This window comes from Ahaetulla prasina, chromosome 6, assembly GCF_028640845.1.
Source record: "Ahaetulla prasina isolate Xishuangbanna chromosome 6, ASM2864084v1, whole genome shotgun sequence".
In the NCBI taxonomy this organism is placed as follows: Eukaryota; Metazoa; Chordata; class Lepidosauria; order Squamata; family Colubridae; genus Ahaetulla; species Ahaetulla prasina.
In genome coordinates this window covers 20,433,717-20,449,480 of record NC_080544.1, presented here as the reverse complement: position 1 = coordinate 20,449,480, position 15,764 = coordinate 20,433,717, and the positions used below count along the sequence as shown (strand labels likewise).

The 15,764-nt window shown below is 40.6% G+C and overlaps 1 protein-coding gene across 2 annotated transcripts in view; it reads left to right on the top strand.

The window, feature by feature from the left end:
• Nucleotides 1-14,929, top strand: part of DNA2 (DNA replication helicase/nuclease 2) — a 31,193-nt gene extending 16,264 nt beyond the window's left edge. The window contains exons 14-21 of one of the 2 annotated variants that reach the window (XM_058188623.1): nt 3,442-3,666; nt 5,741-5,934; nt 6,018-6,107; nt 6,196-6,385; nt 7,741-7,830; nt 9,652-9,834; nt 11,597-11,743; nt 14,049-14,929. In XM_058188623.1, coding sequence (XP_058044606.1) covers nt 3,442-3,666; nt 5,741-5,934; nt 6,018-6,107; nt 6,196-6,385; nt 7,741-7,830; nt 9,652-9,834; nt 11,597-11,743; nt 14,049-14,105 — 1,176 coding nt within the window. In that variant the 3' untranslated portion in view covers nt 14,106-14,929. The remainder of the gene's footprint in view (nt 1-3,441; nt 3,667-5,740; nt 5,935-6,017; nt 6,108-6,195; nt 6,386-7,740; nt 7,831-9,651; nt 9,835-11,596; nt 11,744-14,048) is intronic. The other variant, XM_058188622.1, reaches the window with a different exon arrangement.
• Nucleotides 14,930-15,764: the final 835 nt, after the last annotated feature.

Sequence of the window (15,764 nt, the reverse complement as noted above, 5' to 3'; positions counted from 1 at the left end):
AATCTTAAGGTATCGGGTGGCCTTCAATTCCTGGTTGTTGTGTTTTTTTGGCCTGCAGAGCTATAGTTGCTGAAAACTAATGACAGTGTTTTGTCACTAAGATGGAAAGAAATAAATATGACCTGAAATAGGTTTAATATACAGGTAGTCATCATTTAGTAACCACAATTGAGACTGGCAACTCAACTCATAAAGTTCCTTTTTCATCATTACTGTGCACAGTTGCTAAATGAGGCAGTTGCTAAACAAGGATTACCTGTATTTAAATCACAATTCTCCTACTCGCCATCTGCTTTGCATTGCAATCTGCCCACTGCACTGAAACTGCTATTGACTATCAAAAAGTTGCTCACCCTGGAACTTTGTATGGCCGCGGTGTGGCTCAGGCTGTAAGAAGCCTGTTATTAAACACAGCTGCCTGCAATTACTGCAGGTTCAAGCCCCACCAGGTCCAAGGTTGACTCAGCCTTCCATCCTTTATAAGGTAGGTAAAATGATGACCCAGATTGTTGGGGGGCAATAAGTTGACTTTGTAAATATACAAATAGAATGAGACTATTGCCTTACACACTGAGTCTTCGGAGAAGGGCGGGATATAAATGTAAACAAAAAAAAACAAAACTTATACATAGTGCATAGATCCTTACTTGCCAGAAACATGAGAATAGAGTCCCTCATTTTTCCACTCGGATTTCCTACAGTGTGGAGGAAATCTGTACGGTTGATACAGTCACTCATGCCCTAGTCACCTCCTGTCTTGACTATTGCCACCCGCTCTACAGGGGGCTTCCCTTGAAATGCATCCAGAAGCTCCAGTTGGTTCAAAATGCAATACTCCACGTGGCTTTGTACAGACCTCGGTGTGCAAATAATCCGGGGCGTGGCACAAAGGCAACACAGTCAGAGAATAAGTATGAGTCCCTTTATTAGCTCCAACTTTGCCCCCAACATCCCTTTTACTTTCTGGTCTGGAGAAAAACTCACAAAACTGTAACAACCGTTGGCTGAAAATACTCCAGTCCAAGTGTTATAAACATAAACTTCCAACTATAAATCCAACAAGGCAAGATATGGTAATTAATCCGGTAGGGTAAGCAAGATAAGGAATTCTAGAAGTGAAGTAGCATGGCAGTAAATCAAACCAGTTGGGAGGATGCTAGGAATTCAGATAAAGCAGTTAACACCAGATGAACTCAGTGTTTGTTCCCGACAACCGCCCCTCCCATTTGCCTCTCCTTTAAATTCCATCCCCAGGTGTGCCTTGTGAAGGGAATTGGGTCCCTTTCCTCCCTCGTAAAGCCACACAACCCACGTTGCTGTCTTTTCCATTCTTCCCTGCATGTACTAGGATGAGGAGGGGGTGGGCCTTGGTCTTCATCTGAACCCCCTCTCCCTTGTTCTACCTCTCCCCTGCTTTGCCCAGCCTGACTTTGCCCTTCCCCAGTTTCCTCCACAGCCAACGGAGCCACTCTCTCGCTCTCTGTCAGCTATTCGTCTTCCCTCAGATTCAGACTCATGTCACATGACACATGTGTCACCTCTCCTGCGGGAGCTGCATTGCCAATTTGCTTCCAGACGCAAGTCAAAGTGCTGGTTATCACTTTTCAAGCACTTCACGGCTTGGAACCAGGTTATCTGAGGGAGTGTCTCTTGCTGGTCACATTCACCCGATCCACTAGAGCAGGGAAGCAAGGAATATTTATTTTTTATTTATTTATTTTGTCAAATACATATTAAATAATATATATAAGCATAAATTGAAAACATAAAATGAATACAACTAAAGGGAACATTAGGACAGGAACTGTAGCCACGCAGGTGCTCTTATGCACGCCCCTTACAGACCTCTTAGGAATGGGGTGAGGTCTACAGTAGACAGTCTTAGGTTAAAGTTTCGGGGATTTTGGGATGAGACCACAGAGTCTGGTAGTGCATTCCAGGCATTGACAACTCTGTTACTGAAGTCATATTTTCTGCAATCGAGATTGGAGCGGTTCGTTTTAAGTTTGAATCTATCCTGTGCTCATGTATTGGTATGGTTGAAGCTGAAGTAGTCATTGACAGGTAGGACATTGTAGCAGATGATTTTATGAGCTATGTTCAGGTCATATTGAAGGCGGCGTAGTTCTAAATTTTTTAAATCCAGAATTTGGAGTCTGGTGGCATAAGGTATTTTGTTGCGAGCAGAGGAGTGGAGGACTCTTCTTGTGAAATATTTCTGGACACGCTCAATTGTATTAATGTCCGATATGCAGTGATGGTTCCAGACAGATGAGCTGTATCAAGAATTGGTCTAGCAAATGTTTTGTATGCTCTGGTTAGTAGTGTAATCTTACCGGAGAAGAAGCTACGCAAGATTAGGTTTACAACTCTTAATGCCTTTTTGGCGATGTTGTTACAGTGGGCTTTGGCACTTAGATCATTTGATATGAGTACTCCAAGGTCCTTGACAGAGTGAGGGTCATCTACAAAGTCATGTCTACTCAGTTTGTATTTTGTGTTCTGATTCTTTCTGCCAATGTGTAAGACAGAGCATTTGTTGGTTGAGATTTGGAGTTGCCAAATTTTTGACCATTGACAAATTTGACCATATTGTGGGTCCCTTCCCCACATCTGGAGGGATCTAGAAGAAGGACCTTCTCCATGGTGGCTCCCTCCCTCAAGAATATCATCCCTCCAGAAGTTAGACTGGCTCCCACTCTTTCCAAGGCCCTGAAGACGTGGTTTTGCCAGCAAGCCTTAGGAACCCAGAATGGGATGGAGCCGATTAAAGGGGTGATTTGAGTGTATGTTGTTTCTGAGTGGGGGTGGGGGGGTTTATTATTATTATTATTATTATTATTTTATCTTTTATATTTTTGTATGACTATAACTTTGTTACTTGTATCCTTACAGTTTATTTTGATATTGATTGGTTCCTGATTGCTTATTTGTACCCTATGACTATCATTAAATGTTGTACCTTAGGATTCTTGATGATTTTTTCTTTTATGTACACTGAGAGCATATGCACCAAGACAAATTCCTTGTGTGTCCAATCACACTTAGCCAATAAAAAAATCTGTTCTGTTCTGTTCTATTCTATTCTATTTTTATTTTTCTAGTTTGTGTTTTTACTGTCTGTAAGCCACCTAGAGTTGCTGTGAGGTGTAGGTGGCTATATAAATTCTCTAAAATAAATAAATAATTTAAAAAAAATTATATACAATTTGCATATGTGCATAGCAGTTAGTGAAAAAGGTCCAGGGATGGACTACTTCGGTGAGATCGGCTTGTATAATTCTGTAGACTTTCTGAAAACATTTTCTGAATGTAAAAGTATTGATGCCTTCTGATCTGCTCTCATATTACTTATGGTGGGTTGGGATAGGAATCAGCGCAGGGGAACTAAATTAACAGGCTAAAGTTCCTTTTTCCTTGGTTGTCTTTCCCCTGTTTTAGGTTCGGATTCTTTATGCTTGTGGCTTCAGCGTTCTCTTAACTAGTTTTACCCATACAGCAGTTGACAATATCCTTCTTAAGTTAGCCAAGTTCAAAGTAGGATTTTTGAGGCTAGGAAGAGCTCAGAAGGTTCATCCAGACATAAAGAGATTTACAGAAGAAGAGATCTGCAGATCAAAGTGTATTAAAACTGTGGCTCAGTTGGAGGAACTATACCAAAGTCAGGTAAGTAAAATGCCTTTCAGGAATCTTGTATTCCTAAAAAGTATCTCTATTGGGAAGTTTATGTTGGTGATATTATGTTGTTTTAATTTCATAATATGTATGTCCTCATTAAGATATCATACTAGGTTTTAATCAAATGAATAAGAAAGGCGCATTCATATTTACAACAAAGATATTGCATCTTTAATTTTTTTTCATATTATATATACATGATTTTCACAAAGAGGCTTTTAGCCATAGTTCCATTCTGCATGACTTTACTGCTTAAAAAGAGAATAGATCTCAGTATCCACGGTCAAGAATTTGATAAATTTTTCTTGCTTTACACATGTGCAAAAGAAGATGGATTCGCCCACTCATAAGCTACATTCCTTCAAATTCTCAGGATTTGTAATATTGTAATCCACAGTTGCTGTGCTGGAAAGGAATCCCTGCAAATAACAAAAGCCACTTTGGGGCTCTGTAATTGGGAGTCTTTGCCCCTAGATCAGGGATCTGCAACCTTAAACATTCAAAGAGCCATTTGGACCCATTTCCCACAGAAAAGAAAACATTGGGAGTCACAAAACCCTTCCCGTGCCTTACTATTTCCTGAGCGGCTACAAAACTAGCATACGTAGTTGAATTAAATGTTCTGTTTTGTTCTGGAACTTTTCTTTTCTTGGATTTATCGATGGTTGGCCTACTGGGGGTTGAAAAGCTCAATAAATTGCATGCCAGCGGGTGTCACACATTGGCGGTTGTGATGCATATTTTGAGTGACAGGGAGCCGCAGCAGAGGGGTGAAAGAGCCATATGTGGCTCCAGAGCCACAGGTTGCTGACCCCTGAACTAGATGATGCAAATTTTAACATGAAACCTGTTCGCTTAGAGAGGATCAGCTTGTGAGATAATAAATGTATATTCCTAAAATTCTAAGGGAATTAAGAGTTGTCCAAAGAATACAGAGGTTGGCCAGCCTGTTATATATTCTACAAGGTAAAAAGGAATTCTCAGAGGTTATTACCAACACACTTACAAACATCTTACCATTTAAATTTCTGTAAATAATCCGTGACTGATAAATGGTTGCAGAGAAAGATTTACCATTCCACTTCACCTTTGATCAACTTGCCACCAATTTCGTGAAAAGTTAGGAGGGAAAATAGGTAGGTATATAGACAGCTGGAATAATGAGCTGAAGAAGCTTCTTGGCTCAAGAAGCAAAATGTCTTCAAAGAAAAGCCAAAAAGTCCAGTTGCCTCTTGAAAAAAAGCACCTTTGGGACAACCATGACCTGGATGACTGAGAATCTCCATAGGCAGCTGGTGTAATAAATTATACTCGGCTCCACCTCAAATTCTGACAACAGAGAGACATTAAGTTAAGAACTGCATTTAAGAACTGCATTTAATCCTACGGGACCGTCTACTGCCAACGTCTATCTCCCAACGACCGGTGCGCTCCCACAGAGAGGGGCTCCTCAGGGTGCCGTCAGCCAAGCAATGTCGGCTGGCGACCCCCAGGGGGAGGGCCTTCTCTGTGGGGGCTCCTACCCTATGGAACGAGCTTCCCCCTGGCCTCAGACAAATATCTGACCTTCGGACCTTCCACCGCGAACTCAAAACCTACTTATTTCGTCTTGCTGGACTCGCTTAAATTTTAAATTTTAGATTTTATATTATTAAATTGTATGGGTTTTTAAATTTTTTAGTATTTTAGTGGGAATATTTTTATCTATAAGTAGCCAAATTAAATAGGTTTTTTAAGGGTTGTTTTTAGTTTTGTACTGTTGTTTTCTTTCTGTATTTTACTTGTGGCTGTACACCGCCCTGAGTCCTTTGGGAGAAGGGCGGTCTAGAAATAAAAATATTATTATTATTATTATTATTATTAATAATAATAATAATAATAACAACAACAACAACAACAACAACAACTTGTACAGGGGACACAGTCTAGTATTGGTTGAACTTGAACGCATTTCTGATTTAGGGTTGAAAAAGGTGCTTTTCATCATCTTCATCATACTTTCTCATCTTTCATCATCATACTTTCTCATCTTTCATCATCATACTTTCTCATTTTTTTCCAGCCAGTCATTGCAACAACATGCATGGGAATAAACCATCCAATCTTCACTCGTAAACGTTTTGACTTCTGCATAGTGGATGAGGCTTCTCAGATTAGCCAGCCCATCTGCCTTGGCCCTCTTTTCTATTCACTTCGGTTTGTGCTGGTGGGAGACCATCAGCAGTTGCCTCCACTTGTGCAAAATCCAGAAGCAAGGTAGGCCGCATGACGTGCTGTAGGAATGTATGCTTACTGTTAGCCATGCTACATGCAAGTCACTGGCTGAATTTTTATTGCAGAGAACTTGGCATGAGTGAAAGTTTATTCAAAAGGCTAGAACAAAATAAGAATGCTGTTGTGCATCTAACTGTCCAGTACCGAATGAACAGGTATGTAAGCATGAAACGTGTTGTTTCGCTGCACCACAAGACTGGTAAAATGTAACTCGTTCTTTTTTTCCATTTTAAATCCCTTTAGTAAAATTATGTCATTGAGCAACAAGCTGGTGTATGATGGTAAACTGGAATGTGGCTCTGAAAAGGTGTCCCGAGCTATCATTGACTTGCCGAATTTAAAAAAACTAAAACTGGAAGGGTCTTCTTCAGAAACATGGCTAAAAGAAACACTTGATCCAAATAATCCCGTTTGTTTCCTTAACACAGAGAAGGTAACTGTTATTGGGCCTCTCTTCTCATCCCCAAGGCACTTTGATGTTGGGTTTTGTTCTGTTTCTCAGGAAATTGAAGGTGCAGAATTAATATGAAGAGGTCTCTGACAGTTGGTTTTAACTTCCATCAGGAGAATAGTGGCAGGGACCATGTGTCAGGTCAGCTTCAGGGTTGTGTCCTTGAGCAAGATAAAATGGCCTCTCTGTTTCATCCAGTGTAAATCTCTCTCTTATCCCAACAGTCTTATCAGTTATTTTTGCTCTCTTCCGTCTATTCTCTATCCTGTCTTTTTTTCCTTTTCCATTTCCCTTGATGTAGTAATTAAATATTATTTATTCTCTTTTTCTACCTTGAAAATGGTTCAATTAAAAGCAATTTGCTTTGGAAAATGTCCAAATGTTCAATTCCAATAAGACTGGCATTAGTGTAAAATTTGTCCCCTTCCGCATAATTACCATACTTTTTGGGGTATAAGATGCACTCCCCCCCCAAGTGGGTGGAAATGTCTGTACATCTTATATGGCGAATGTTGCCGAAGCCCTGTCCACCCGCCAGCCTCCACCCTTCAGCTTCTGCCTCCCAGCAATTTACCTCCTTGCAGCAAACAGAAAACAGCGTGATCAGCTTCAGCACAGCCTGATTTAGCACGAGCAGCTGATTGGCGGGTAGATCAACCTCCCGGGATACTGCCTATCAGCTGTTCCAGGCTGCGGGGATTGCCGCCGCCCATCGGCGATATCGCCACCTATCGGCACTGTCACCGCCCATCACCGCTATCACCTATTGCCACCTCCACGTGCCCTATTTTTGGCCTCCGCGCATCCTGTTTTCAGCCTCCACATGCCCCATTTTCGGCTTCTGTGCATCCCATTTTCGGCCTGTTCCAGGCATGGGGATAGGCGGCGGCGGCGGCAATGGGATGCATGGAAGTTGAAAATGGGATGTGCGGAGGCTGAAAATGGGGCGTGCAGAGGCTGTGATAGATGACAGCCTGATGGGTGCCGCTGCCGCCAATGGGTGGTGGTGATTCCCGTAGTCTGGAACAGCTGATAGGAATTCTGGAAGGCAGATCCAACTGCCAATCAGCTGCTCGTGCTAAATCTGAAGCTGACCACGCTGTTTGCTGTTTGCTGCAAGGAGGCAAATTGCTTGGAGGCAGAGGCAAAAAATTTTCTTGTTTTCCTCCCAAAAAGCTACATGCGTCTTATATTTTGGAGTGTCTTATACTCCGAAAAATATGGTATATAATTACCTGCAGCAGTTTTTGATATAGCTCGATATAGTCTTCTTAAACTAACAACTTGAGATTTGCATTGCTGTGGATTCAGATATATGATGTTGGTCTTTAATCTAGGTTGAAGCCCCAGAACAGACAGAAAAAGGTTGTATAAGTAACATGACTGAAGCCAGACTGGTGTTCTTCCTCACATCCATGTTTTTAAAGGTATTTCTCTTGCATTTAACACTATAGAGATTTTATTTGTGCATTTATGTTGAGATACTTGATAAATAAAGAGGTATACTAGTAGTCTACACTTATTAGGTCAGTCCTTCAAATTGCCTGGCCTCAATATGTTTTGGGGGTGTGATGAGATTGGTGATTCATGCCCGCAGGTTGGTTTTGTCCCTTGGAATTCGTGATACTTGAAAACCAAGCTTCGAATTTCCTCTAATCACAAGTTGTTGAAAGTTCATTTCATTTGCAGAAAAAAGCTGGCAGTTTGTTATTGTTTTCTGGGGTGAGGTAGAATGCAGTTTCCCTTCTTTTCCTGTGGGGAAGCAGATCTGTTTTCCCTCTTTCTTCCTATTAAAAATAGGAAGTTTGTAGGGGTGCCAGGCAGCAGGATTTTTATGTAGATGTGGATAAAGCACCTGAAATACTCCTTCTTTTAGGTGCCTTCAGGTGGGAAAAGGGGCTTACCTCTGGTTTAGTGCATAATAGATCAATCTTGACATGTGTCCAGAATTAAAGCAGAAATCACTGTAGTGTGTAGTTGTAGTAACGGGGGGTATAATCAGGGGTGGACTGCTGGGGGTTCGCAGGGGTTCGGGAGAACCTCTAGCTAAGATTCTGTGCAGTTTGGAAAACCCCCCAAATCCCATTCCTGGCTGGCCCGCCCCACCCAGGAGTCCCCACGCGGCCCATTTTGGATAAAGATAAGTGCAGGGCACACACAGAGGCTCGGGCAGGGTGAAAAACAGTCCTACCGGAAGTTTGGGGAAGCCTGAAATGTGCCCATTTCCAGCCTCCAGAGGGCCTCCAGAGCCTGGGGAGGATGTTTTCGCCCTCCTCAAGGCTCAAGGAAAGCCTCCAGAGCCCAGAGGGGGCAAAACCACCCCCCCTTGCCATGGTGCAGGGGGCTGACTAGGCCACACCCACCATGGCCACGCCTACCCAGCAACCGGGCAGACAACCCCTTGCTAACATTTTTGAAGCCCATCCCTGCATATAATGTTCACAAAGTGCAAAGGCTTCCACTTTTATTTTGCTCTTAACAGAAAGCATTGCACTGAGTTCAAAAATGATTTGAAAGAACAACTTCTGATTTTGCAAAATGCAATAAGAGAAGGTGCTGCTGCTTCAAGAGTTGCGTTTAATTTAATGATTGGATTCTTTAAAGCAGCAGAATCTTGTTTTTTCCAGCCTGTGTGGGTCAGTGTGAATGAATGGCAGGCGTTGCGTTCTTATCTGAGATACAAAACACACATTCCACATGATCGCCAAAGAACTTACATCTGTTCCTATATAACCCAGATCTTGGGATAGCTATCCACAAAAATACATTTCTGTGATGAATAAGCTAAAAAGTGTATGGGAGTAAAATATGCCAATAATTAATGTTATTAGGATGAGTGGGCATAGTCTTTGCAGCCAGAGGACACATTTGATTTCCTTAATTTATTTCAGTTGCAAGGAATAAGGGAGCAATGTCAGAGAAGCATGTGGCTTCTTCTTGTGGACCTCAGCTTGCTCACCCCAGGTTTAAGAGAAGATAAAAGCAGAAGGTGGACTGACCTTCTGACCTTTAGACCTAAGAATAAAGTTGCATTAAAATTAAAAGTAATTAGTAGTTAACATCAGATTAAGAAGGCATTAGAGGAAGAAGTTCATTTATCATCAGTGGGTAGCACAAATTGGATATGATTCTTTTAAGACATTTCTATACGTTATTTTCCTAAATCTCCTGAAAGGATGAGTGTTGGAATGCATTCTGTCACAGCCATCTGGGTTTCCATAGTTTTAACGCTGGGATTATTTTTTTAGGCTGGTTGCAAGCCTTCAGATATTGGAGTCATATCTCCATATAGACATCAATTGAAGATCATTACAGATTTGATGGCAGGCTCGTATCTCACTGATGTAGAAGTAAATACCGTGGACAAATACCAGGGGAGAGACAAAAGTGTAATTATAGTATCCTTTGTAAGAAACAACGTGGATGGAAATGTGAGTAAACACCATAGAATCATACACCTGTTCATAGTTCCAAGTATTTTAGGTTTTTTGTCCAACATTTAACTTACGTTATGAACATAAGGTTCATGTGCTAGCAGGTAGGATAAAGGGAAAAGATGTACTAGCAATTAGTATTCTTTTTTTCTTTCTACAAAAAATCTAATAAGGGATCTTAATATGAGTGACTGGTTTTCATTTTGGATATTTTCTTGTAGCTAAGATTCCCAGGTTTCCTCTCTTTGTTTGAAGAGTCCATATGTATTGTTTTGCATACTAGCCAAATACACTATGGATAAGACAGAGGGGCAATTAGGTGTAGCCCTAGTAGTCTTGTTTTTGTATTAACACTCTGTGCATCAGAGATGCTTTCTTTTAGTTGTAAGTGGCCAAACCAAAAATTCAGCATGCCACTTTTGTCTGCAGTGGTGCTCTAACTTAGAAATAAAAGAGATAATAATAATAATAATAATAATAATAATAATAATAATAATAATAATAATAATAATAATAATAATAATAATAATAATAATAATAATAATAATATCAGAGCTGGAAGGGACCTTGGAGGTCTTCTAGTCCAACCCCCTGCCCAGGCAGGAAACCCTACACCATTTCAGACAAATGGCTATCCAACATTTTCTTAAAAATTTCCAGTGTTGGAGCATTTACAACTTCTGCAGGCAAGTTGTTCCACTGATTAATTGTTCTAACTGTCAGGAAATTTCTCCTTAGTTCTAGGTTGCTTCTCTCCTTGATTAGTTTCCACCCATTGCTTCTTGTTCTACCCTCAGGTGCTTTGGGGAATAGTTTGACTCCCTCTTCTTTGTGGCAACCCCTGAGATATTGGAACACTGCTATCATGTCTCTCCTAGTCCTTCTTTTCATTAAACTAGGCATACCGAGTTCCTGCAACCGTCCTTCATATGTTTTAGCCTCCAGTCCCCTAATCATCTTCTTTGCTCTTCTCTGCACTCTTTCTAGAGTCTCAACATCCTTTTTACATCGTGGCGACCAAAACTGATTGCAATATATAAATAATAGTTTGATATAAAACTAATAAGAATAGGCACAATAAGATAGATAACAAAATTAAATATAGAGTTAAGGAAGAAAAAAACAAAAGAGCTGAAAAAAAGGAGTGAATTATATAATCTCTTTATGCACACGTTTATATGATAAAATGATGAATACAATCATTTAAAACATCCATTCTTGGTATTTTTTACCCAGAATAACATTTGTATAAATAACAATAACTAATAGAAAAAAAGGTTAATATATTATAGAAAGTAACCAGATTTGAATATATTTATTTTGCATTAAAATGATTTTCAAAATATTTTCTAACAGTTTTTCAATAGCTGCCCACATTTTTAAAGAAGAGTGATCCAATTAAAATTGTTTGATTTTCCTGATTTCTTTACAACTTTTCACCAACAAAGCTTATCTTTAGTAGCAAAAGTTGGTAATATGTAAAAAAAAATGCTTAACTTTGATCAGGTCTATAAAGATTACAATTTCTAATGTTGTATTAAAAGAGTGGCGTACCATTTCTGCTTAAGACAAGAGTTTTAAATTATACGAAAGAAATCATACTGATTTTAAATGAAGCAGAGGGTCACCATTCTTCTGGGGTTAGTTAATGGTTATCATTGATGAGATCTGTGTAACCAATGCAAAGGAATGATTACTATTTGAAAGTAATGGAGAACTTGTGAGCATTCTTTGTGCTTTCCTTTTTAAAAAATAATAGGTTGGAGAACTTCTGAAGGACTGGAGACGTCTTAATGTTGCCATTACAAGAGCCAAACATAAGTTAGTTATGCTGGGCTGTGTACCATCCCTTTGTCTCTACCTTCCGCTAAAGAAATTGCTTCATCATCTGAAGAATGAAGCTATGATATCCTTTCCTTTTCATTTACATATATTGTCTTTCTGGCCAGGCTGCTTAGATGAAGACTTTTCAGGACTTCTAAATGAAGATGAAAAAATGTAAAATGTTAATCAACTGTTAAATATAGTCTAAAAGGACAATGTTGCTTCTTTATCACTTTCATTTAAAGAAAATGAAACCAGATTTTTGGAATTTTTTCTCAGAACATTTGAAGTGAATTGTGTTCTGATTAGGCAAAATTAAAACTATTTAGCTAAAAAGAAACAATGGATCTCAGCTTTTATAAGTATAGTAATTTTATCCCTTGATCCCTTATTTTTTGGTCTTAAGAGTCTCAAAAGTAGATAAAGTGATTGTCTATTTTGAATATTGTCTTTTATCTCCCTCCACAAACATTCACTAAAAGGATAATGGTTTTTTTAAATCATCTCTCTGAAGATGCTGGTGAGAATTTGATCTTGAGAAAAAAAAAATGCTCTACTAAATTAGTGTCCAAATCAGTGGTGAAATTTCAGCCGGATCTATCCAGATCGCGCGATCCTGTAGTGCCGTCGGCGGAAGGCTCCTCCCACTTGCCCGGAAGCCATCATGGTCCATTTTTGACCCTCTGCGCATGCACAGAAGGCTCTGGACATGTGTGGAGGAGGCACGCACGCTCACATTTGTGAGCCTGTAGGGAAAGGTAAGTGAATTTCACCCCAGTCCAAATGTATGCAATAAGGTGCTAGCTCATCACCTGCCCTAGAGCACACTATTCTTAGGACACTACTGCAGTTGGTGAGCAAATGGGGAATTATTACTGGGGAATTACTGCTGACCAAGTCAGCCACCTAGCACAGAAATGGTTTGCTTTCTTTTTGTTTGCTAGGATAGTGCTAAATGCCTGTGGAAGGAACCAAGAATGCCCCATTAACTAGAGAGCTTCCAGTATTACTTAGTGTAAGAGATGGGATGAAAGGTTGGACAGCTGGCAGGTTTACCAACGATGTCAGCTTCTGTCTTAGATGCAGCACCAATTTTGACTTGTCACAAATCTGTGCTTAATCCCCACCTTCCCCGACTCCTCCCATCAACTACCTCCAGGGAATGGTAGTTGGGGCAAAAACTGCTTGCTGCTTCTAATACCATTTCCTTGCTTTCATGGCTTGAAGGAAGTCTTAACCTGGTTGAGGAGACCCCATTTGGAAGTGGAGCACCCCTCACTCATGCGTAAGAGAAGACTTTGATACGGGAAGATTGTATTTGCACTGAAATCCATCTTTCCATCTAAGGAGGCAGTTTTAGCATGGTCTGCTCATTCTTCCGGAGGCTTAAGTTCACTGTTAAATCTGAGACTCCAACCTTTTAAGGCACCAGGGACCGGTTCCATGGAGACTGATTTTTCCACAGACTGGGGGGGGCAGCGACGTGGTTTTGCGCACTGCCTGCATCCCATGTCTGTGCGGATGAGGCTTCATTTCCTTGCATGGCCCAGTTCTTGGTCGTCCGCGGATCGTGACCAGTCCGCAGCCCGGGGTTGGGGGACCTCTGTGTTAAAAGTTAGAGAAATTGGATTTAGGTAGAAGTTAAACCCTTAGTAGAGATAGAAACACTGCAACTGCTGATAACAGGAGTAAATATGGGGTTTATAATTATCTGAAAAGTATGGAGGCCAGGGCATTCTTACATGGGAATAAGTCTCTTAAACACACCGGCAGCAATAGATTGCATTCCTTATGTGTCTCTTTTTAAGTTAATGACACATTTTAAACTCAATGGGAATTTAACAGTTCTGAGAAGATGCTCCCTTTTTAGCTCCGTGTTCTGCTTCATTTTATAGATAGTCCTCACTTACTGACCGCAGTTGAGACTGGCACCTCTGTTGCTAAGTGACATAGTTGTAAATTGAAACATGTGGCTGCCTCTGATTTAGGATTGCAGTTTGTCCCTTCCGGCTGTGTTCTTTAAGTGCATCACCCACTGTTCTTAAGTGCAACATCATGTAGCTGTGACTTTCAACTTCCTGCTTCCCTATTGATTTTGCTTGTTAGAAGCCAGTTGTGAAGGCTGCAAATAATGATGATGGGTTGCTGTGACTCATAAATAAGCACCGGTTTCCAAGTGCCTGAATCACAGTTAGGTGACTGCAGGGACTCCATAATTTTGAATGATCACTGAAGGAATGGCCAGTTAGTGTGGATTACCTATATGTGTAATGATTCAAAATATGGGATGGTGTAAGCCAGATACCTAAATATAGGTTAAGCATTAAAACCGGACACAATTTTCATAGTACTTGAACTAAAAACGTGTTTTCCTTAATGTTTCTTACATTTTCAATATTCCTGTAGGAGCATATGAACATGTTTTACATTGTAAACTCTTATGACAAACAGACACCGAGGAGAAAATCTTCACTAATATGAAGCTGATACACTGAATTCTGCCAGAAGGTACTAAACTGGATTGTTCCAGCTTGCTGTTTTACACACTAATGATGCCTTAAATAGCTATTTGGGCATTTTAAAAATAGATCTTAAAGGATTATGACAGTATATCTATTTGTATTTTTCCCATTTTGAAAAATAATATCTATGTAATTGAGTATTTTGAATTCCTTTGATCAAGATTTTGTGCTCGTGTGAGTAGCTTTAGCTTTTTATACAGAAGTCTTAAAAAGTATGCAGATATCACTTCTCGCTTTAGTTAAGCATGAATTGACCCAATTTGTTTGTATTACGTCTTCCTCTATGCCATAACAATTCAAGAAATGTTTTAGATGTTGTTTCAAAGCCTGATCCCCATTTAATTATAGTTTTTTCACCCTATGTTAAAGTTATTTTAAGAGAAATATTTATTTGGCACTGCAGTGATGCAATTTTAGTAAGGATGTTTGAAATGCTCTTTTCTAATCCTAACAATTTTTTGGGGAAATGGAACTATGAACCTCAAACTCATTGCATGTTTTAATGCCATTTATTGAAGCAGTGTACGAATTCAATTTTATGTGTGTGGAAATATATCCTACACTAAAGCTACCTCTTGGATGATACATTTAACTTTCCTTTGGGTGTGATTGTTGTATCAAGCCCCAAAATGCACTAAAATCAAATTCTTTTCTATGTATATTTTTGTAATATTTTTTACCTCGTGTATTGAACATTCTTAAATTCTCATATGTTTTTGTAGTACCTGTAATAAAATTAATATGACGGACGACTTCCGGTATCCAGCGGCAACGGACGTCTGGAAGGTTTCTCCTGCCTCCAGCGCCCGAATCCGGCCGCCGCCGAGGCCCTCAGGGGCCAGGTGTTCCGAAAAGGACACCTGCCGTACGGACGGCTCGCCAGGGGTCTCCCAGCCGATATACAGGACTGTGGGGACCGATGCTGGCGCGTCCTAGGCTTGGCGGGGTTCGGAGGCCACAGGCCGCGGCCATTATTTTGGTCGCCTGTGCTCGTGATCCGGGCATTGGATTTATAACTGCAGCAGCCTGGTGGTGAACAGGGCACGGAGAAGAATTGAGGAGGAGAAGGGAAGGAATATCGGTGGCGTGAGTGGAGTGCTCCGAGTGCGGGGGTTTTCTCCCCTGCGGTTGGAAGGAGCACGAGTTATTCTGGAGAGGAGAACTTAAAATAAGAAAATTACCGGTTTTGTGGAGCTCTGGAGAAGAGGTGATGGAGAATTTAGGAGGGAAGGTTTGAGGCCCCCTCCTTCTGGGGAACAGTGGTGGCGTCCAGCTTCCGCCTTCACTATGAGAATTTTGATGACATCACTTCCCTTGACTTCCTGGTTGACTAACTGTACTCTGGACTCGTTGCTCCTGTGAGTGCCCCCTGGTGGATCCGGAGGAAATTACAAGGATACTGTGCTTGCCTGAGGATTTTGAATACTTTTTTTCAAATGGCAAAGGTCAGAGACCAACTGCTGGAGAGATGGAGAGAATTCTGGAAAAGTTATCCAATATGGACAAGAAATTGGATGATTTGCAAAGAGGCCAAACGGAAATAAGAGCAGAAATTGTGACTATCCAAAAGGATTTAAAGGA